General features: G+C 41.6%; 1 protein-coding gene across 1 annotated transcript in view; it reads right to left on the bottom strand.

Annotated features, from left to right (window-relative positions):
• Positions 1-24697, bottom strand: part of LOC139416608 (V-set and transmembrane domain-containing protein 2-like protein) — a 31443-nt gene continuing 6746 nt past the window's right edge. Inside the window, exons 2-4 of the mRNA XM_071165474.1 lie at positions 7800-7966; positions 6196-6240; positions 1-1140 (exon numbers count right to left, since the gene is read on the bottom strand). Of these exons, the coding sequence (XP_071021575.1) occupies positions 745-1140; positions 6196-6240; positions 7800-7966 (608 nt within the window). The 3' untranslated portion in view covers positions 1-744. The remainder of the gene's footprint in view (positions 1141-6195; positions 6241-7799; positions 7967-24697) is intronic.

Genomic DNA, 24697 nt, shown 5'->3' with positions numbered 1-24697 from the left:
TATGTCAGTCACTGAAACTCACTCAATTAGCTACACATTTTTAGATTAGTAAATGAGTCTAGCCAGCAATCTAAACATAGTAATCATGGCCCCCCATCAATTATTTTTTTTGTCACTCTCACTCAGATATATTAACATGGCATAAGTCAGAACACAATGTGTAGAATTGCAGGAAATTAGCTTAAACACGGCTAATATGTCTCCACCCCATGGCTAAATGAGTAAAATTGCAGGAAAGTAACTAAAACAAACCACAAATTCTCTCCATTGTTAAAAGTGGGGGATGCTAAAATGTTTTGCTCGCAGGGTGGGGGGTCCCCCAACAAAATGTAGCTTAGGGTGAAAAACACTAGGGCCGGCTCTGACTGCATGTGTGGGTATGGATGTGGGTGCGCACACTGTGGCCACTCAGGATGAGTTCAGATTTTTTGTGGCCCCCATCCCCATCAAAGTTGCCCACTCCTGATCTAGAGGGTTGTGGTAAAGAGAAGGGGTGGGAGAGAGTTTGGCCTGGGAGAGGACTTGGGATGTTTTTGATGGGACAGTGTGAGGGCAGAGGTCAGAGATATAGGACTGAGGTGGCACTGAGATATAGTCCCTTTGGTGTCTGGAGCAGTGGTAGGGGTGGGTGAGCAATCAGCTGGGATGAATCAGAGGTCTGGGTACATTGCGCTGCGGCCCTCCGGGACTGGAACTACCCACCCGGGGAGTGGGGCTGAGGCCAGACCAAACAGGCAGAGGAAGCTATGGGTGAGCTGTGAGGTGTAGAGGACAGCTGTCAGTACAGTCAGTAGCGCTGCCAGTCTCTGCAGACCTCTTCCTCAGCTCCTTGCCAGTGCCTGTTGGTTTGTGGTGGCTGTGGTGGGCTGCTGGCGAGTGCTTGCCATGCTCCGGCTGGTGCCTGCTGCTCGCCAGTCCCTTGGTGTCCTGGGGTTGGAAGTTTTCTCCATGGTGGCGCAGCTTCGGGTTCTGGTTTCTCTCTGACTCCACCTGCAGGTAGGCCCTCACCTTGTGGTGGCGGGCGTTGCTGTCGGTGTCGCTGAAGTCGATCACGCGGCACTCGTATGTGCCCTCGTCAGACGGCTTCACACTGGACAGACAAAGCTTGTGGGAGATGTTGCTCCCGGCAACCTTCACCACCTGCAAAACAGACCAACAAAATTATATTTCATTGGTTGACATCCAAGAGTTAAATTATACATTTTGGTCCATGACTGTATACCCTATCTATTACAAACAAAAACTAGAAATCCTCACATCATGATAACTCAACCCTAATTTGTCCTCCAGCTGAATTTCTCATTCAGATCTGAAAATACTGTCTGTATCTGTTGTTATTCAATTTGCTCCAAAAAACAATAAACTTCCTTGTGCATCTCCACCATCACCCTCTTCTCTGTCCCTGCATCCTCTGTGTGTGTGTGGATGAGCCAGGCTGACTGGTCCGGATGAGGCTGGCAGACAGCTCTGTAATGAAATGCTGGCTGCGTTACCACAGATGCACCACAGTGCAACACTTACAGAGCAGCTGCCCCTGCCTCCCCAAGCCCTGTACTGCTGGCAGCCCCACCGAGCCCAGTAGTGTCCAGCCACCCGGCCCCTGCGCTCAATAAAGCTGTCTGGCAACCAAACAGATTGAGTGGGCATGTGAGGAGGCATGTACACACACACACTCAGAACAATGTCCTATTATAGGCGCCAGTCCCTTTGTTTCCATGTTGCAGACAGCTGTTCCATTTGCTCCCTTGAACAAATGAGGAGATGCTGTGCCCTGCATGCTGTACATACAGAACATGCCTTTACTGGGTAAGGATGTAATAGTTCAGGGGCTTATAAAAGGCTGTGAAAAATATATTTTATGGTGTCAGATCTTAGATAACACAAAGTGATCACATGCTGTGGGAATGTCATTGGTTGTGACGCACCAGGATATAAATCCAGTTGTCTTTATTAGCTCCCTCCCATTCAGGTAGTGTACCCAAGGCTGATGATTTGTCTGTGGCTGTCTATCTCTATTAGCAGTCCAGTGTCCTCTAGGCTTACAGGGAAAATCACACAATCACATTCAACCTTAAGACCAATAAAACAGACCAAAATACTATTTTAGGACTATAGTTTGTACAGTGCCTTGCAAAAGTATTCATCCCCCTTGGCGTTTTTCCTATTTTGCTGCATTAAAACCTGTAATTTAAATGTATTTTTATTTGGATTTCATGTAATTGACAGATGCAAAATAGTCCAAATTGGAAAAATGAAATTTAAAACATAACTTGTTTCAAAAAATTCTACAAAATAATTCTAAAAAACCCCTTTGCTATGAAACCCATAAATAAGTTCTGGTGCAACCAATTACCTTCAGAAGTCACATAATTAGTTAAATAAAGTCCTGTATGCAATCTAAGTGTCACATGATCTCAGTATATATACACATCTGTTCCGAAAGAATATGGCACCACAACAAACCTGCCAAGAGAGGGCCGCCCACCAAAACTCATGGACCATTCAAGGAGGGCATTAATCAGAGGCAACAGAGACCAAAGATAACCCAAAAGGAGCTGCAAAGATCCACAGCGGAGATCTGTCTATGGGACCCCTTTAAGCTGCACACTCCACAGAGCTGGGCTTTACAGAAGAGTGGACAGAAAAGAAGCCATTGCTTAAAGAAAAACATAAGCAAACACGTTTGGTGTTCGCCAATAGGCATGTGGGATACTCCCCAAACATATGGAAGAAGGTACTCTGGTCAGATTAGACAAACATTTTGCTTTTTGGCCATCAAGAAAAACGCTATGTCTGGCGCAAACCTAACACCTCTCATCACCCCGAGAACATCATTATGGTGGTGGCAGCATGGATGGCGCTAAATACATGGAAATTCTTGAGGGAAACCTGTTTCAGTCTTCCAGAGATTTGAGACTGGGACAGAGATTCACCTTCCAGCAGGACAATGACCCTAAACATACTGCTAAAGCAACACTCAAGTGGTTTAAATGTCTTGGAATGGCCTAGTCAAAGCCCAGACCACGATCCAATTGAGAATCTGTGGTATGACTTAAAGATTTCTGTACACCAGCGGAACCCATCCAACTTGAAGGAGCTGGAGCAGTTTTGCCTTGAAGAATGGGCAAAAATCCCAGTGGCTAGATGTGCCAAGCTTATAGAGACACACAGCTGCAAGTCTCTTGGGGTAATTGCTGCAAAAGGTGTTTCTACAAAGTATTGACTTTGGGGGGTGAATAGATATGCACGCTCAAGTTTTCTGTTTTTTTGTCTTATTTCTTGTTTGTTTCAAATAAAAAATATATTTATACAACCCCCCCCCCCAAAAAAAAAAATTTTTTAATTCCAAGTTGTAAGGCAACAAAATAGGAAAAATGCCAAGGGGGTGAATACATTCGCAAACCACTGTAGGCCTGCATGGTTTAGTATAATCTCATAGCATCAATAGAACATGAAAATACTTAAACTCTTAAGGCCATATACAAGGTGCCGAAAAGCTTATTGGTGTTTTCAGTCTGGTTGATGCCATTAGCTATACTTGTGGGGAAACATGAAAGGCTGGTATGCATCCATGTCTGCTGGAACCGATGACTCTGGGCTGGAACTCACGACACCGTTTTACCAGCTGAGCGATGGCCCAGTGGCATCCTCTTCCACACCACAGCTGGTGGTTTCATTATAGTTAGTCAGCAGCAGCTAGCCAGCCAATAGGGAATTGAACCAGGGAGGAAACATCAGATCAGAGATAGGCTTAATCTTTTCCTGGAGACAATGGAGTAGAGGGAGAACCTGGTTTATACTCCTCCACACACAGCAAGATGAATAGCTGCTGTTCGAGCACAGAACTAGCTGTTAACAAATCATTACCCTCAGTCAGCCTGGTGGCAACAAGGAACTACCCCACGCCAGATGAGCTATCAAAAGATCCGTTGACTCTCTAATCATTCTTCAGCAGGGAGCACGCAGTCTCTCTTTTTTTAAATTAAGACAGCAGATCGCACTTGTAAAGACAGCACTTGTAAAGTTTGGCCCATTCATGCTTTACTGAGAGAAGAAAAGAAGACCTTACTGCACTGTAGCCTCTGTTTCCTATAGATCTGAAACACACAACTGTAGCAGAAGCAAGTGTACTGACAATCAGCTTCCAAGAAATTTCAATATTTATTGATTACTTTAAAAAAAAAAAATGATATTTTATTTAGGGAGTAGATCAGCTTTAATATTGCAGATAGATTGTGGCTTCCATCAATGTAATTGTCTGCATATTTTCCAATCCCCCATATATATATTTTGTAAATACATATATACAGTTGAAGTCGGAAGTTTACATACTCGTTTTTCAATCACTCCACAAATTTCTTGTTAACAAACTATACTTTTGGCAAGACAGTTAGGACATCTTCTTTGTGCATGACAAGTCATTTTTCCTACAGACATATTATTTCACTTATAATTCACTGTATCACATTTCCAGTGGGTCAAAAGTTTACATACACTAAGTTGACTGTGCCTTTAAACAGCTTGGAAAATTCCAGAAAATTATGTCATGGCTTTAGAAGCCACTGATAGGCTAATTGACATCATTTGAGTCAATTGGAGGTGTATCTGTGGATGTATTTCAAGGCCTACCTTCAAACTCAGTGCCTCTTTCCTTGACATCACCGAAAAATCAAAACAAATCAGCCAAGACCTCAGAAGAAAATGGTAGACCTCCACAAGTCTGGTTCATCTTGCGAGCAATTTCCAAATGCCTGAAGGTACCACGTTCATCTGTACAAATAATAGTACGCAAGTATTAACACCATGGGACCACGCAGCCATCATACTGTCTCCTAGAGATGAATGTACTTTGGTGCGAAAAGTGCAAATCAATCCCAGAACAACAGCAAAGGACCTTGTGAAGATCCTGGAGGAAACAGGTAAAAAAGCATCTATATCCACAGTAAAACGAGTCCTATATCGACATAACCTGAAAGGCCGCTCAGCAAGGAAGAAGCCACTGCTCCAAAACCTCCATAAAAAAAGCCAGACTACAGTTTGCAACTGCACATGGGGACAAAGATCGTAGTTCTTGTAGAAATGTTCTCTGGTCTGATGAAACAGAAATAGAACTGTTTGGCCATAATGACCATCGTTATGTTTGGAGGAAAAGGGGGAAAACTTGCAATCGTGAAGCACGGGGGTGGCAGCATCATGTTGTGGGGGTGGCAGCATCATGTTGTGGGGGTGGCAGCATCATGTTGTGGGGGTGGCAGCATCATGTTGTGGGGGTGGCAGCATCATGTTGTGGGGGTGCTTTGCTGCAGGAGGGACTGGTGCACTTCACAAAAGAGATGGCCTCATGAGCATGGAAAAGGATGTCGATATATTGAAGTAACCTCTCAAGACATCAGTCAGGAAGTTAAAGCTTGGTCGCAAATGGGTCTTCCAAATAGACAATGACCCCAAGCATACTTCCAAAGTTGTGGCAAAATGGTTTAAGGACAACAAAGTCAAGGTATTGGAGTGACCATCACAAAGCCCATACCTCAATCCTATAGAAAAATGTGTGGGCAGAACTGAAAAAGTGTGTGCGAGCAAGGAGGCCTACAAACCTGACTCAGTTACACCAGCTCCTTCTAGGAGGAATGGGCCCAAATTCCACTTATTGTGGGAAGCTTGTGGAAGGCTATCCGAAATTTTTGACCCAAGTTAAACCATTTAAAAGCAATGCAACCAAATACTAATTGAGTATGTAAACTTCTGACCCACTGGGAATGTGATGAAAGAAATTAAATCTGAAATAAATCATTCTCTCTACTATTATTCTGACATTTCACATTCTTAAAATAAAGTGGTGATCCTAACTGACCTAAAACAGGGAATTTCTACTAGGATTAAATGTCAGGAATTGTGAAAAACTGAGTTAAATGTATTTGGCTAAGGTGTATGTAAACCTCCGACTTTAACTGTATATAATAAAAACATGTATATGTAAATACATATATATACACACATATACACATATACATATACATACACACATACATACATATACATACATACATATTTGTTTTTCCCCTAACCCTACCATTTATTGTATAATTTTGGTAATGAGGCCTCTATTGGACACTAAATGACCAACAAGACAAACAAAGGTGTAAAAGAGACACCAGACAGGTAGGAGATATAACATATAATGCAGTAAAGACTCACACTTATTTTGGTAGCATCCTTTGACATCTCATCCTGGGGTACAACCTGTAGGAAAATATTTCAAAGAATGAGAAACATTAGACATACTTTTATAACAATTTCTTCATTGCGTAAAAATGCCTTACATCAATGAGTCCACTTCCAGACCATTTGATCAGAGCAGAACAATGGGCCTAATAATGCCCACTTTACAGGTAATTGCATCAAAAAGGTACAGCTGGACTCAAAATGACATAAACCCAGTGTTCCTCTGTGCATAGTCTGCATACTGTATGCGGAGAATCACCACTCTATTCAGAGCAATAGATCTAGAAGTGAGACCTGTGTTTCCCCCCAAGGTACTCATCTCCACATTCATGGCATAACTCACATTTATAATATGAATTCAAAACCCAAAAAAGTATGCAATACATTTCAACCTGAGAGGAACCAATATATTATCCTGTAGACATGGTTCATCCAGGAAAATAGTGTAGGCCTGACTACATTACAACACAGACTGTACAGTATTCTAGGCCAGTAGCACCACCTGGCCCACGCTCCAGCAAGGGAGGCATGGTGTAACAGCCAGTCCTCCAGGGGCACATCATGAATAATGAATCTGAGTGAGGTGAGAGGAAGTTTCTTTACATTTCTCCCTTTTCCAATAAAAAAGTGTCGAAAGACAGCAGGAGGCCTGGAAAACGTCACGTCCTTATGGAAAACCTGCTCTGCTTTGCACAGCTCAGGTAGTCCTCCTGATGAAATATTTCCTCAGCCTCCTCTTCTGTTCTTGTGCCTCCGGGGCACCTGGGGAACCTGCTGCTATTTCTGCCTACTGCAGTGATTCATGTGTGGTTTGTTACGTGCTGCTCACCTCACTCAGTTTAGCTCTGTGTACTTTATTAGTTGGTCCTGATTCTGACCTGTATAGCTGTGCACGATGGCAAACTAAAGATTGAGACTGAGTAAAGGAGTTTGTGTGCATATCCTACACTACTTACTGCTATTTGCTATTTACATTGGGATTTGCAATGAAGGAGAATAGGAAGACTGTTCCACAACTATCCATGCTCTGCCGCATTCCTGTGATCACTGATCACAGAACACCTCCTCAGCAACATTCTCTAAGCAGTGACAGAGAGCGAGCAGTCCCTTAATGTGTTGAAAATCCCAAATTGTTTGCATTGTCAACTTCCACACAGCTCCGACACACACTTACCCCTCCAGACATGCCACCAGGAGTCATTTCAGAGTCCCCAAATCCAGAACAAAATCAAGAAAGCGTACAGTATTATATAGAGACATTATTGCATGGAACTCCATTCCATCTCATTTTGCTAAAAAAAAACAGCAAATCTGTTTAAAAAAATAATTAAAAAAGCAATACCTCACAACGCCTCTCCCCTATTTGATCTAGATAGTTTGTGTGTATGTATTGATATGTAGGCTACGTGTGCCTTTAAAAAAAAGTTGATGTATTTCCGTCCTTGAGCTGTTCTTGTCTATTAATGTTCTATATTATGTCTTGTTTCATGTTTTATGTGGACCCCAGGAAGAGTAGGTGCTGCTTTTGCAACAGCTAATGGGGTTCCTAATAAAATACCAAATACCAGTCTAGCTACCTGATTGGTGGTCCAGGGCTGTTTCTCTGTCCAGTCTCTGTGGTTTCTGATGTACCACCACTGGATCTCCAGGGAGTAGGAGGGGCCTGCCCCCCGGAAGGAGCACGCCATCTCCACGTCCTGACCACTCTGTGCTGTGATGTCATGGGGAACCTCTGTGAACACAGCTGTATGGAGAAAAAGCAGTTGGCTATGAAAAATATGACCCAGTTCTCTCTGAAGACAATATCACTGTTTTGCTCTTTGATTTACAGTGATAATACACTGTGATTGTAAAAGTCTCAAATAGAATGTTGAGTAAACCCTAGTAATAGTGTGCATAAAGAAATTGTATTTCCATGCTATAGGCCTACTGCAAATACAACACTCTTTAAGGAACACAATCCATAAAGACTTGTGTTTCTAAGCAACTATGGGGAATTTAAATCATAAATCCTCATTTACTAGATAAAACATTTCTATTTTGATGAATCTCATTGTGCTCACCTGGCTTGCCATTTAGTTAGTGTAATTATTCAATGTTTGTAATAAAAAGTGTTGGTATTAATATTACCACTCTGCATGTAATCTAAAGAAGGCATTACTGTCAAAACAGCTCCCTTGTTGCTGTTAAAGAAGCAATACTATTGTTTTGTTTTTTTCAGTTAAGATATAGCTTTGAACTATAACAGACAGCTTTGGTATATTTTCAAAAGTTGTTCTGATAAGCAATGTCATAACTGATTAGTTCAGCCTTGCTGAAGGGCTGGCAAACTAAAGAGGACTTGGGTGTCTCTCTCTCCAGCATAAAACCACACTCAATCTGTGATGGAGTGCTTACTAAACAAACGCTCAGATAGTTGTGAATGTGTTCACAAACACAAAGTGTAAATATGCAGTGCAATAATAATACAGTTTACATAGCCTGTCATAATAATATAATGTAATAATACAGCTGCAAGCAGCAATGGACGGGGTTCACAGGATAACAGAAAGAACACAAGATCAGTTGGATAACAAAGCAAGCACTCTATCATGTATGAACTATCTTAATTTATGTGCAATCAGTGAAAGCTTTACAATGTTTATCTCAATACCACAAGCATGACACAAGTGAAGTTTAGTCTAGTGCTCTAGGTTGGTTTGAATGCAGCAGGTAATCATTCTTAAAGTCATCACTTAATGTATTGAGTTTATATACTGAACAAAAATATAAACGCAACATGTAAAGTGTTGGTCCCATGTTCCATGAGCTGAAATAAAAGATCCCAGAAATGTTCCATATGCACAAAAATATTCTTTAAAATGTTGTGCACAAATTTGGTTACATCCCTGTTAGTGAGCATTTCTCCATCGCCAAGATAATCCAAAGTCACAAAAAACTCAGATGGGTGTGGCATATCAAGAAGCTGATTAAACAGCGTGATAATTACACAGGTGCACCTTATGCTGAACGCCACTCTAAAATGTGTATTTTTGTCAAACAACACAATGCCGCAGATGTCTCAAGTTGAGGGAGTGTGCAATTGGCATGCTTACTGTAGGAATGTCCACCAGAGCTGTTGCCAGAGAATTGAATGTTAATTTCTCTACCAATGTCGTTTTAGAGAATTTGGCACTATATCCAACCGGCCTCACAACCGCAGACCATATGTATGGCTTCGTGTCGGCGAGGGGTTTGCTGATGTCAACGTTGTGAACAGAGTGTCCCATGGTGGGATTATGGTATGGGCAGCCATTAGCTACAGACAACAAATACAATTGCGCAATTTTATCGATGGCAAATTGAATGCACAAAAATACTATGATGAGATCCTGAGACCCATTGTGAGCCCATTGTTTTTAAGGTATCTGTGACCAACAGATGCATATCTGTATTTCCAGTCATGTGGAATCCATAGATTAGGGCCTAATGATTTTATTTCAGTTGACTGATTTCCTCATATGAACTGTAACTCAGTGAAATCTTTGAAATTGTTGCATGTTGCGTTTATATTTTTGATCAGTATATATCAATTCTGGGTTCAATTTGATTAATGGATTAGTGTTATTTTCCTGATATTTCACATTCTAATGTACTTGTCCTCTTGCTCAGTTGTGCACCGGGGCCTCCCACTCCTCTTTCTATTCTGGTTAGCCAGTTTGCGCTGTTCTGTGAAGGGAATGGTACACAGCATTGAACGAGATCTTCAATTTCTTGGGAATTTCTCGTATGGATTAGCCTTCATTTCTCAGAACAAGAATAGACTGATGAGTTTCAGAAGAAAGTTCTTTGTTTCTGGCCATTTTGAGCCTGTAATCGAACCCACATATGCTGATGCTCCAGATACTCAACTAGTCTAAAGAAGGCCCGTTGTATTGCTTCTTTAATCAAGACAACCGTTTTCAGCTCTATTAACATTGAAAAAGGGTTTTCTGATGATCAATTAGACTTTTAAAATGATAAACTTGGATTAGCTAACACAACGTGCCATTGGAACACAGGAGTGATGGTTGCTGATAATGGGCCTCTGTACGCCTATGTAGATATTCCATAAAAAAATCTGCCGTTTCCAGCTACAATAGTCATTTACAACATTAACAATGTCTACACTGTATTTCTGATCAATTTGATGTTATTTTAAATGGACAGAAAATGTGCTTTTGTTTCAAAAACAAGGACATTTCTAAGTGACCCCAAACTTTTGAACGGTAGTGTACATAGTCAAAAAAGTGAATTGTTAATAGTTTCCTTATTTTTTAAGATATGCCAAACTTAACATGGTTCATCATGGCAATGTATATGATGACCCCCAAACGTTTTAAGTTCATAGTTCATTGTGGAGTGGATGTACAAAAGATGTAAATAGACAGGTAAAATCAGATTTCCTGATTCGTCAATAACTCAGCCATCTCTTAAAACTAGAACCCTTAGATACATTTTTGGACTTAATGAATTATATATAACCATTGATTCTTATAACTTGCCACATGAGCTTAGTTCAACTGTCGTACCCCATCAGAAAAAATATAAGTTTGTTTAACTCCGATGTTAGTAAAATTAGTAAATGTAAACAAACACTGTATAGCCTCAACAGATGGTTAAAACTATAATCATGGAGGGTCATCATCGCTAGCTCTGTCTATGAATTTGAGAGTGGTTACATTTCCCCGGGCCCATCCCACAGCTTTTTTAAAACCAAAATAAAGGTGGGGTGACCCTTTGTTATTGTTTCAATTAAGAATTCTGGCTTTAACCAATCCCTTAGCGTTTCTCAAACTAAGTTAACAGATGTATTTGGACATAGGTTTCATTAGAATATGTTTTTCAAAGGTTTTCAAAAATGTCCTAGGAGGGAAATCCTGACAGACCTTATGGGCAAATTTGTTCATCATGCACACAAAGTTTCAAGTCTTTAGGTCAAACAGGGCAACGTACTGTATATGTGAGACTGCTCATAACAGTGCCCCTTATAGGTCAATTGGTGCCATTATTTTTGACCAAGTTACTCATGGCCTCTAGGTCTTACTCTTTTCTGTGTGCCAAATTAGAAAACAATTTACCAGTCTATGCTTGAGTCATTTGACCATGTTAAGAAAAAAAGTGAATAAGAATTCAGACAATAACAGTGTGTTCACAGCTTTGCTGTGAACCTCTAAATATATGCCATTTAGCACACACTTTTATCCAAAGCGACCTACAGTCATGTGTGCATACATTTTACACATTCGTGGCCCCGGGGATATAAGCCTGCATTAAATGTTTACTCTTGCCCACGTGGATATCAGCTAACCTACTGAATGTCAAAAGAGCGTAGCACATTCTGAAGTAAGAACATCTTCTGTTTCCCACTGTAATTCACATGGAAGTGGAGCTAGATATGGGCCTCCTTCCAGACATCTGCCTGGGTGGGAGGAGAGCGGGGAAGCTGCCTGGGCTGAGCTGGCTCCTCTCCATCTATAACACGGGCTAAAATCCCCCACATGGGTAAACTAGCTTTAGCAGAATGAAGACATCAGTTTTTCTGATCGCAGCACATCTGCCTAATAACTGGGCCCAAATCCTCTTAAACACTCTCTTAAACACATTTTTAATTTGTAGCTAATCCCCTTCATGGTGACGGGGGCTCAGAGGAAGCAACCACACAACCCCACTGGTGTACTGCTGCTCACACTGTTTGAAATCTGTCTAACACTGGTGAAAGTGTCTTTCCTCGGCAGACAACGGAGTCAGCATGGCAAACCATTGTGTTCTAGAAGTAACCTCCAAAAAGTCACAAAAAACTCAGATGGGTAGCACAATATCAAACTCTAGCAATGCCTCAAATAGTACACTTTCCACAGGGAAGTGCTGGAACATAATCACATCAACCTTGAGTATTCATGAGAGACAGAACTGAGAGAATGAGAGACAGAACTGCATTCAATGTGAGACACAGAGAGCAGGAGCTGGCCATGGTGCTGAAAGTCCGGTGCTCCTGCTAGCTTATCGTTAGCTCCCAGGTGGTAGGCCTATTCAATCTCCACTAGGATACCGGAGGACATTGCATAGAGGCAATAAAGAAATTCCATTTCTTCTTCAAATTTCTATCTAACATTCTTTGTAATCCACCGCTCCCAAGTATTAGTTTAATCTAAATATCTGGACTAAATGTGCACACAGAGAACACAATGTTTCCCACTCCGGAAAGCTACAAGCCCTCAGTCATATCTCACTTGTAAATTGATCAAACCCCTTTGTATTTTTCATTTGCCAGACACAAAACACACTTTGCATTGATTCAGCATTACATGGTGGGAAGTGGAGGAGCAGCAGCCTAAGGGCTCTATTCAATCAGATTCGCTTTAGCCAACATCTGCATAGTGGTTGTTTTGGCGGTGGAACTGTGTTAGAGTCCACAAGCGGCTACTGGTATTATACCTAAAGCGGACATTGCCATTAAGAGAAATCCCATGCATTAAGAGTCACATTAAGAGAAATCCCATGCATTAAGAGTCACATTAAGAGAAATTCCATGTAGCCTTGCTTACAAGTTTGAACACTGGAATGTGAGATGTAATCTACACTTCAATTAGGCTGATAGAAATCCTCATTATTTAGTTTGATGATTTTCAATTTGAGCGTCATTATTTCTATTTAGCCTACACTTTGTCATTGTGAACTTGTAACAGGAGTGTGACAGGTGTGGCTTTGTGACAAGATCAAGAGCAGCTGTTCACTGATTTGACAGCTCCAACACAGTTACACCTCAAAAACATTAAGCTATGTGGGTGTCGGCTATGGACGGTTAACGTTAGATCTGATTCAATCTAGGCCTAAAGATTTCTTGTATTCAAAGCATTGATGTAAACGGTCATTAAATGGATAGGCTCTCTGTAGTGGTTGTTGATCACGTTTCTGTATGAATCGGGATGACACATTTGTATGACATGATGCCAAATATGGGTTTAGAGGGAAAATGTGTGAATGATTGACAATACAACAGTCTGTGTATATTTATTTGATCAAAGCCTACATGAATGACTACATTGATTTGGATACAATGCTAATTCAAAGATGGCGTGTCTAATAATTAACACCCTATCTGCATATTTTAATTAGAGGCCTCAATGGACTTTAGAAATTAGATCTGAAATGTCTGGAGTGATAGAATAAACAAATCACTTCAATAATTGCTGGAAAAACTGCAACAGAAAGACAGACGAAGTGGAGCAGGATAAGATGGAGAGGAATCTTTTAGGTTTGAGAAATCCTGGGAGGACTGCTGTCTTCATCTTCCGTTGAAATGTGGAGTTATTATTGTGCGTTGATCAAAGCTAGAGGTGGCTCATCATGGTATTGTCTTAATGCAGAATACCTCAACACTCTAACTTTTTTTGTAAGATTTCACTAATGACAGACAAATAGAGATTCACCACTTTCTCACTGCACGTAACCTTTTCTTAAATCTTTCTATTTTCTTTGTGGTTATCTTGAGAAAATGGCCGAAAGGAAGGGGGATTGCAGCCCACACTATGCTGTAAGTGGAGAGATGGATATCTATTTGATTGGACAGTATGAAAAATAACTGAGCATGGCTGGGATGGGAAATAAACCATTTATATCATCTATTCCCGTGAGATCTAATGAGCGAGGCGAGCTGTGTGGTAACTTGCTTATTAAGAATCTACAGCAGCAGCTTATTTGAACTCAGGTGGAGGAATTCCGCTCAAGTAATAATTCCAAGTTGCAGTCTGATAGTCACACTGCACAGCACAGACAACATCACGCCATTACACAACCATCATTTGCATTTTCCTATTCTGATCCATATTCTGGGCTGGAAGTTGCTGTACCACAACAACTCATCCAAATTCCACTCTCACCCCCATTGAATTCCATCACAACAGTCTTCCCCTTTCACTCTCTTGCTTTTTAAATATCTCATAACACTGCAACCACAGTCACTAGGTCCACCTCTGAATATAAATGCTTCTATTCTGTGACATGGTTATGAGTTTGAAAGTTTTGAAATGATCCTTCCCTTGTTTTGGTGGTTAGACAACAGTTGGTAGACAACATTTGCTGGGATGGTGGCCAGATGAGGACTGTGTGTTCGTTGCTGGTTCTCCCCGGTAGCAGAGAGCGAGAGCGAAAGAAGTCCCACTGGCTTTGAACAACCGATTATGGAGCAATAATTCTGATGCTTTAACTTCAGCGCTGTCTCTCATTACACCCAGCAGTACCATCCACATCCTTGACTTGGGCTTCTCCTAGATACAGTGCATTCGGAAAGTATTCAGAGCCCTTTACTTTTTCACATTTTGTTGCATTACAGCCTTATTCTAAAATTGATTAAATTGTTCCCCCCCCCCCCCCCCACCCCCCATCAATCTACACACAATACCCCATAATGACAAAGAAAAACATGTTTTTTATACATTTTTGCAAATTTATTACAAATACAAAATGGAAATATCACATTAATACAAGTATTCAGACCCTTTACTCAGTACTTTGTTGAAGCACCTTTGGCAGCGACTACAGCCTTGAGTCTTTTTGGGTATGTTGCTACAAGCTTGGCACACCTGTATTTGAGTTTCTCCCATTCTTCACGTACCGCACATACACAGACAGGGGGAGTTATCCATTTTAGAATAAGGCTGTAACGTAACAAAATGTGAAAAAATTCAAGGGGTCTGAATACTTTCTGAATGCCCTGTATGTACATATAACTAGGAATAAAAGTAACATATAGTAAACAGTAGCAGCAGCGTATGTGAGGCTGACAAAAATGTTAGTGCAAAAAAGGGTCAATGCAGGTAGTCAGGTAGCTATTTGGTTAACTATTTAACTATTTAGGAGTCTTATGGTTTGGGGGTAGAAGCTGTTCAGGGTCTTGTTGGTTCCAGACTTGGTGCATCAGCACCTCTTGCTGTGAGGTAGCAGAGAGAACAGTCTATGACTTGGGTGGCTGGATTCTTTGACAATTTTTAGGGCCTTCCTCTGACACCGCTTGGTATAGAGGTCCTTGATGTCAGGGAGCATCAATGGTACAGCTGTATAACTTTTTGAGAATCTGAGGGCCTATGCCAAATCTTTTCAGCCTTCTCGGGGGAAAAGGACTTGTCTTGCCCTATTCAGGACTGTGTTGGTGTCTTTGGACCATGATAGAGCCTTAGTGTGTGGACATCGAGGAACTTGAAGCTCTCGATCCACTCCACTACAGCCATGTCAATATGAATGGGGGTGTGCTCGGCCCTCCGTATCCTGTAGTCCACAATCAGCTCCTTTGTCTTGCTGACGTAGAGGGAGAGGTTGTTGTCCTGGCACCACACTGCCAGGTCTCTGACCTCCTCCTTATAGGCTGTCTCATTGTCGTCTGTGATCAGGCCTACGACCATCATGTTGTCGGCAAACTTAATGATGTTGTTGGAGTTGTGAGTGGCCACACAGTCGTGGGTGAACAGGGAGTACAGGATGGGACTAAGCACACACCCCTGAGGTGTCCCCGTGTTGAGGTTCAGAGTGGTGGATGTATTGTTGCCTACCCTCACCACTTGGGAGTGTCCTGTCAGGAAGAACTTTGTGCGTGGAGTAAAGGTAATTAGAGTTTTTTTCAGCTCTATTTGCACAGAGGACCTGCTGGTAGAAATGAGGTGAAACGGATTTTAGTTCTCCTGCATTAAAATCACAGGCCACTAAGAGTGCCGCCTCTGGATGAGCTTTTCATGTTTGCTTTTGGCCCTATACAGCTCATTGAGTGTGATCTAAAAGTGCCAGCATCGGTTTGTGGTGGTAAAAAGACCGCTATGAAAAATCTAGATTAAAACTCTCTTGGTAAGTAGTATGTTCTACTGCTTATCATGAAGTATTCTAACTCATCGGAGCAGAACCTCGAGACTTCCTTAAAAGCTGCTGTTAACAAAGACACACCCATCCACCTTGAGCATAACCGACGCTGCCGTTCTGTCCTGCCGATGCATATAGAAACCAGTTACAGTATATGTGTATTATCCATGTCCTTATTCAGCCAGGTTTCCGAGAAACATAGGATATTACCGTTCTTAATTTCGTCACCGGCGTAGCTTCATTAAGGTGCCTGCACGCCCGCCTCTATATCGCCGTCTCTTTCTCTTCCAGAGTCTCGGGGATTAGGGCCTTGTCCGGGGTGAACAGTGCTATATGTCCTGTGCATTCCACTAGTTGAAGTAGAAATCTTCATCCAAATCGAGGTTAGTGATCGCTGTTCTGATGTCCAGAAGCTTTTTTCGGTCATAGGAAACGATGGCGGAAACATTATGTCCAAAAAAAAGTTTGGATTAGCGAAAGAAAACACAAAATAGCAGGAGCCTGCAAACCGGCCGCAATACATTCCAACGCCATTCTATAACATTGGGCAATGGATTTTGCGTGTAGTAACTCTTTCCAGTGTGCATCAGCAAGAGGCAGTTTTTTTGCAGTATTTTTTGTAGCTAACATGTGATGATAAATACCCACTGGATTGATGTAAACAATCATGATATCATTCTGCCAGGTAAGCATAGGCTACTTTGTAATTAACATTTCATTGAGAAGGTTTTTGGGAAATTGTTTCCATCTACCAGAAGACTTTTCATTAGTATCATCGCTAACGGCTACACAAAGTGGTAGATGCACATACAAGGGGAGTTCTCGTTGCCTCTTCAGAAAGTTGCAGGAAATACGAATCACTGATACATTCTGTTCAATATATTAAATTGATTCACTACTGTTCAATGTATTTTTTTATTATGTTAACTTCCAATTTAATATCTGGATTTCGTCCGCGTTCTTTGTATTGTAGATTTTATAGGGCCTTAAAATCTGTTGTTTCAGCCATCATCCACAGGGCTGAGGATTGTTGAATGTTGTATCAGTAACAGTGACAGGTACATGTAAAACCCCAGCTCTCAGAGCCGTGATGATCCATGCTGGGGGTCTGCCTCTAACACTTAGAGCTTCTGCTACTGTAAGATGAAGTATGATGATATTGTTCCTTACAGCACAGCCTGTCTGGTATCTATAAAGCAATCGAGTGATGTGAGTAATGCCATCATCAGGCCTCTACATAAGATGTCAGTGTTCTACATTACACAGGGGGAGCTCTAATGAACTACACATTTCTACTGATCTGGAGCCAGAAACTCAGGGATTGTAGATGACACTTTGGAAAATAGAATGTAGGTGCGGGGAACGGAAGCGAGGGTGAATAGAGAGAAGGTGTGTGGGATGACAGAGATCACAAAGGGAGCGAGAGACGGAGAGAAACACACCACGGGTGAAGATGGTGTCAGGAGAGAGAAAGAGAAAAGTGAAAAGAAAAGGGACAGTTAAATGAAAAAGAGGATCTGGAGATGGTGGAGAACAGTGACATTTAAAAAGACGGCATTGTACTCAGGTACCACATTCAGGGCCCTGGGAATATAAATGAACTTACAAAGAATGCAGAACTCTGTACACACAAACTAGTGCATTGCGTTTATAATCTTGATACTTTTAACTAAACAACACTCATCCAAATGACAGTATCTACACACAAAAATAACTAGGCAGTAAATTCAGCTTTCAACCCTGGATAAAAAAAGAGCAGGAAAAACCTGTTATGAGAGTGATGTGCTTTGATACTCTCTCCCTCCCTAGATGATAGCTGGCCTAGCAGATTCATTAACCTCTGGAGTTGCCCCCACAGACCCAGGCAGAGAGAGGCAAGTCTCTGAGCTCAGCCTCTGCCTTTGATTTCTCACTTACCACTGGCAGGCCAGTTAGCCAGCTCCATCCACTCCACTAAAAGAACTGCCTCTTCTAACGATGCTCTCTTAAAATAATGTAAATAGCTGTGTCCATTTTCAAAGACACCTGTAAGCTTCTTGAAGACACAGTAAACAGACAGCGACTGACTATCCAAAGGTAATTTAATGTATATTCCCCATTCTGAAATGAATCTTTCCTGAATGTCTTTTGCTTTCATTCTTTTCAGCTGAAATGCTATGTAGATATTTCTGTTTGTAATAAATAGCCTACATGTTTAGGCCTAGTCACTTTCCAGGGAAAAGGTACTGTACATCTTTTGGAGAACAGTGGAAACCGGGGTAAGTCAAATCAAATATGATTACAATTCCAATTAACAATTTTGACACAAGACAGAGTTTGGATTTACGCAGCTGATTACAAAAAGTCAACAGTTATCGTACATAACCTCATGAAGCTGGTTTGTCACCTGGAATGCATTTCAATTAACAGGCGTGCCTTGTTAAAAGTTAATTTGTGGAATTTGTTTCCTCCTTAATGTGTTTGAGCCAATCAGTTGTGTTGTGACAAGGTAGTATACAGAAGATATCCCCATTTGGTAAAAGTCCATATTATGGCAAGAACAGCTCAAATAAGCAAAGAGAAATGACAGTCCATCATTACTTTAAGACATGAAGGTCAGTCAATACGGAAGATATCAGAGTTACCAGCCTCAGAAACTGCAGCCCAAATAAATGCCTCACAGAGTTCAAGTAACAGGCCCATCTCAACATCAACTGTTCAGAGGAGAATAAGGCCTTCGTGGTCAATTTGCTGCAAAGAAACCACTACTAAAGGACACCAATAAGAAGAATAAGAGACTTGCTGGGGCCAAGAAACACGAGCACTGGACATTACACCGGTGGAAATCTGTCCTTTGGTCTGGAGTCCAAATTGGATATTTTTGGTTCCAACCGCCGTGCCTTTGTGAGACGCGGTGTGGGTGAACAGAGGATCTCCACATGTGTATTTCCAACCGTAAAGCATGAAGGAGGAGGTGTGATGGTGTGGGGGTACTTTGCTGGTGACACTGTCTGTGACTTATTTTGAATTCAATGCACACTTAACCAGCATGGCTACCACCACATCCTGCAGCGATACGCCATCCCATCTGGTTTGGGCTTAGTGGGAATATCATTTGTTTTCCAACAGGACAATGATCCAACACACCTACAGGCTGTATAAGGGCTATTTTACCAAGAAAGAGAGTGATGGAGATCTGCATCAGATGACCTGGCCTCCACAATCCCCCGACCTCAACCAAATTGAGATGGTTTGGGATGAGTCGGACCGCAGAGTGAAGGAAAAGCAGCCAGCAAGTGTTCAGCATATGTGGGAACTCCATCAAGACAGTTGGAAAAGCATTCCAGGTGAAGCTGATTGAGAGAAAGCCAAGAGTGTGCAAAGCTGTCTTCAAGGCTAAGTGTGGCTACTTTGAAGAATCTCAAATATAAAATATATTTAGATTTGTTTACTTTTTTGATTACTACATGATTCCATGTGTTATTTCATAGTTTTGATGTCTCCACTGAAAATAGTAAAAATAAAGAAAAACCTTTTGAATGAGTAGGTGTTCTAAAACTTTTGACCGGTAGTGTAGGCCTATATTACACCACAATGAGAGATGTGTAATATATTTTATAGACCTTTTTTAAAGCATGGATTTGGGTCACAACCAGTTACTATAACAAGCACAAGCAACATCTAAATGGTTATAAAACAGTGATTAATGGCCTGGGATGGTTAAAATGATCTAGTAAAAATGCCAATGCTTTATAATCCAGTCATTGATAGTAAAAATAGCTACTTACAACATATCTAACAGTCAAAATAGTGATATTCAGAATGATCACATGATAATTCCACGAGACTATTCACTTCAGTAATTTACTGTGAGGTGTTCATTGGTTATTGTTGTGCATACGAAGTACTTTTCTTATTACGGCACTTGGGAGAAATTGGTTAAAATACCATCATACCTAAATGGATTAAAAACCAACACTGCTAAAATTATCCAATGGGAGAATATGTTAAATACTTTGTCACCGTTTCATGGAATGTCTGAGCTAAAAGGACAGAAAAATACAAAGCATGTTCAACTTGGCTAAACACAAATGAGTGGGATGAATATAGGTGGTATCATTTTTTTCATCACATGACAGACACACACTGAGCCCCATGCTGTGCTGCCTGCATAACAATAAGCAGTATGCTTTGAGACATGTAGGGCTCTGGGGGCTTTTGAGTCCATTGACATATGCAAGTCGTGTCTCCCCCGTCGTACAGTTCCAACTGTGTTTTGGCCGTCACGGAGAGCAATTAAATAGCCTCCCCACAACAATCAATGAATTCAGAGGCAAATACCTCACCTCAGAGATAGGACAATCAATAATCACAACAGTAGTGCCTAGTAAAGGAATCCAGAAGCTCTATCAGGACTCAGTAAACATGTATTCAAAAAGCACATGTAGCAATACATCCACACACAACAGCCTACACAGCTAGTTAAAGTTGTGAAATCCACTGACATCTTTTGAAAACTAAAAAGGAAAATGAAAACCAAAATGAGCATGCTCTTTAAATCTCCCCAGCCAGCTAGCGAGCCAGCGAAGCCAGGTCTCTGGGGCCAGATACAAATGGTGTGATGCAGCGCTACGAGAGATATCAGCGTTTGGTATCTAATCTCCTCGCCCTCCTAATGCACCCAGGAGTCGCTCTCTCCAGCAGCTGAGACAGAGAGGGGAGCTGACAGTTCAGAGAGCCAGCCAGGGCCAGGAGAGAAGGAGAGGAGCTGAATGTGTACCCGACAGCGATGCTGAAATTCACCTCCACCTAAATCTGCTTCTCCTCCGTTCCCAAAGGGATTCTCATTGGGCGGCCTGACACCAAAAATAAGAAATAAACGGCCTTCTTCGATAACATGTAGTCAAGGGGATTCAACAAAACAGCTCTCTTTTTCTTCTCCATCCATTTGTGGTGACTTTGATGAATGATGTAGCTCACTGCTTATGTTTAGAGCTCATCTGAAATGAATGGAACCAGACAGGAGCAAGCAGGCGCACTGCAGATACCGAGTCAGAAGTCCTATATAGACAGGAAAGTCTTGTTGGAACATTCCAGGTTATCGAATACAATAGCAAACAGTGATTTGCTGTTTCCGAAAGGTAAAAACAAGATAGGGAGAGATTTTTGTTAAATGTGTACTTTTATTACACATTTTCAACATGATTACAACCATGACTTAAAAAGTACAGTTAATACCTGGATTTTATTTTTACATTTCACTGTTATTCTTATACTCAGTCCTAGCATACCATGAGCTCCATCATTGATGAGCTATCCTATTTAATGACTGCAGAATACCAGCCAATATCCTTCACAAGAACAGAACGCCAGATAAATAAAAGACACCCGTCCTACTTTTTCATTCCATCCATTTAAAATAAAACACTTCTGCGAACTCTGAGACAGAGACTTTCTCTCTGTCCTTGAAAAGCACAGAACACCATCCGGCTTTTCAAGAGTCTCTCTCGATGCCACATCAGTGGCGCCTTTGACAGTGTGGCTGTCGAGAGAGCGCAGCGATGAGTTTGACGTGCCATATTAATAAGAATAACAGCCATGAAAAGTGTCACATTTGATTGGCCGAAACACATCAACTGTCTGCAGAAAAGTCCCCAGACATCCTGAGAGGGTGAATATGACATCCTGATAATAATTTATCTGCAGCAGGATGTATAATATCTTGTAGCTAAATGTATTTCCCTTCTAAACATTGTCCTCCATTGATGAAAAAGCCTGGCCAGCTAAAGTGATGACAAGTTCAATCACGTCTAACAACTGGGGGGGATACGCTAGCTATTAACTGCTCATCACAGCAGTGCACTACACTCCAAAAATGCCTACATGAATCTAAACTTGTGTGTCACTGCACCGAGTAACCCTATGGTCATTATCTTTTAATATCACACCAACATCTCACACTCATTCCCCCCCCTCTCCATCTTATTCATTTGAGGAGCTGCCAGGTTGTTTTCCAGTCTGACAGTTCAAGATGAGCGTGAACTTTACCACTGACACAGGACAGCTTTGCACCTGTCACAGCTTGTCTTGCTGAGGGGGAGCAGGTGCCTCTGCTGGTTATGGCAGACACAGAGATGTCTATGGAGTCTACTTTAAAAACCCTATAAAACCTCTTAGCACCTCCCCAAGACCCCACAGCTAGTCAGACGGGGGTTTATGGATCTGACAGATTTGAGATGCATAGGGAAATGTTGATTTGTTTCAGATGATAGATGCTCATCTGTTTTCCTGGTTTAGAATGACAAATACCCCACAAGCATAAAATATGCCTTAATGTTATGGTATTGTATAATTTTGTATGATATGATAGCCAGATGGCGATCTAATTACATGTAGCAAAAGCCCTATTTGGTGTAATGAGGAACGGTGTGTCCTTGGATAAAGCACCCATCTAATAACAAAGTAACTGGGTAGAGACAGCACCCAAAGGGAGATGCTGGCATTAGCTCTGAGCTACAGGAGGTGTGTGCAGTCAAGCAATACAAAACCACCAAAAAATATAATTTACTATTCTACATTACTGATAGGTGCAAGCCATCCAGCCCAGCAGCCTTTTGAAATACCAAGTAGCCCCTCAAAGGTTTCTGACAGCAATTAGAGGGACTGGTGAAAGACAGACACACTGAATATGAAAGACAGGAGCTCTGCATCGCTGGCAGACAGCAGAAATAACACTACTGGTTGGTATTCAAATGATGCTGTGAATAACGTGCAGATATCAATTCCCTGTATTAATGCTTGGTCGTCATATAGCCTGTCCTAATAAACTGCTCACAGTTATTCCAGCGTTTCTACACGTTTATCTGCTCGTTGTGTAAAATGCAGCCTTGTATATCATTAAAACTATGAAAATATCATAACACCATGAGACACATTGTAAATACACAGAGAAACAGAGTGAGTCTCCTGTGTATTCCCATCTCCCCCTCTGGGTTAGTCAGTCCACTCCCAGAATGAGATGATTGAACAGCATTGCTGGGTCTCCATTCACCCACTGTGCGTGAACTAGCCGCTCCACAGCAGCATAATTAGGGTTGGTCACTTCACAGAAATAGAGACATTATAATGGATGTCCCTGTCTCAACATGGCCCCAGGCCGGCCTTCTAATTGAGCCAGGCCTCTGATATGATGTATGGGAACATGGTGAATGGTTAACGTTGTATTTCCACCATGATAACATTGTTTTTTTTAACACTGTGTAGGCTACCAGACTAAATAATACTGGAAGCTAGCCTACATACTTTCAATAGCTACATACTGTAAGCAAAGCAGTTACATGAATATGGATCTATATTGTTTGTACTGATGTGACCCAAATCCATCTCAATGTGTTTTTCTTCAAACCCTTGAATGTTGTCTAATGCTGATAATGGGTGCCCATCAGCCATGTGATACTGATGTCAAAACCTATGAATCATCAAGAGTGGGCAAAGTAGTTTCCATGATGGTGAAGTGTCCAACTCAGTGCATATGACTGTTATTTAATGACGACTTCAGACCTAATACTGACAAAAAAGGAAGAGCTTCCAACCTTATAAAAGCTATTTATCACACTCAAAATAATTTTATGTGTGGCTTGTCCTTATAAACAAAATAGATATTATACTGAAAAAGGAGGAGCTTCAGACCTTACAAAAGCTATTTATCACACTCAAAAAACATACATACATACATACATACATACATACACATATATACAGTTGAAGTCAGAAGTTAACACCTTAGCCAAATACATACATTTAAACTCTGTTTTTCACAATTCCTGACATTTAATCCTAGAAAAAATTCCCTGTCTTAGGTCAGTTAGGATCACCAATTTATTTTAAGGATGTGAAATGTCAGAATAATAGTAGAGAGAATGATTTATTTCAGCTGATATTTCTTTCATCACACTCCCAGTGGGTCAGAAGTTTACATACCCTCAAATAGTATGCCTTTAAAAAGTATGCCTTTAAATTGTTGAACTTGAAGCCTCCCGGGTGGCGCAGTGGTCTGCATCACAGTGCAAGCTGTGCCACCAGAGACTCTGGGTTCGCACCCAGGCTCTGTCGCAGCCGGCCTCAACCGGGAGGTCCGTGGGGCGATGCACAATTGGCCTAGTGTCGTCCGGGTTAGGGAGGGTTTGACCGGTAGGGATATCCTTGTCTCATCGCGCACCAGCGACTCCTGTGGCGGGCCGGGCGCAGTGCACGCTAACCAAGGTTGCCAGGTGTGGCTTGTCTTGTTTGGGTTGTGTTTTGGAGGACCTTTGTCTCTCCCGAGCCCGTACGGGAGTTGTAGCGATGAGACAAGCTATTTGGATACCACAAAATTGGGGAGAAAAAGGGGGTAAAATGTAAAAATAATAATGATGTACTTGGGTCAAACGTTTCGGGCAGCCTTCCCACAATAAGTTGGGTGAATTTTGGCCCATTCCTCCTGACAGAGCTGGTGTAACTGAGTCAGGTTTGTTGGCCTCCTTGCTCGCCCACAAATTTTCTATAGGATTGAGGTCAGGGCTTTGTGATGGCCACTCCAATACCTTGACTTTGTTGTCCTTAAGCCATTTTGTCACAACTTTGAAAGTAT

The sequence above is a fragment of the Oncorhynchus clarkii genome, chromosome 9, assembly GCF_045791955.1.
Source record: "Oncorhynchus clarkii lewisi isolate Uvic-CL-2024 chromosome 9, UVic_Ocla_1.0, whole genome shotgun sequence".
NCBI classification, from domain to species: Eukaryota; Metazoa; Chordata; class Actinopteri; order Salmoniformes; family Salmonidae; genus Oncorhynchus; species Oncorhynchus clarkii.
This window is presented reverse-complemented; position numbering and strand designations above follow the sequence as displayed.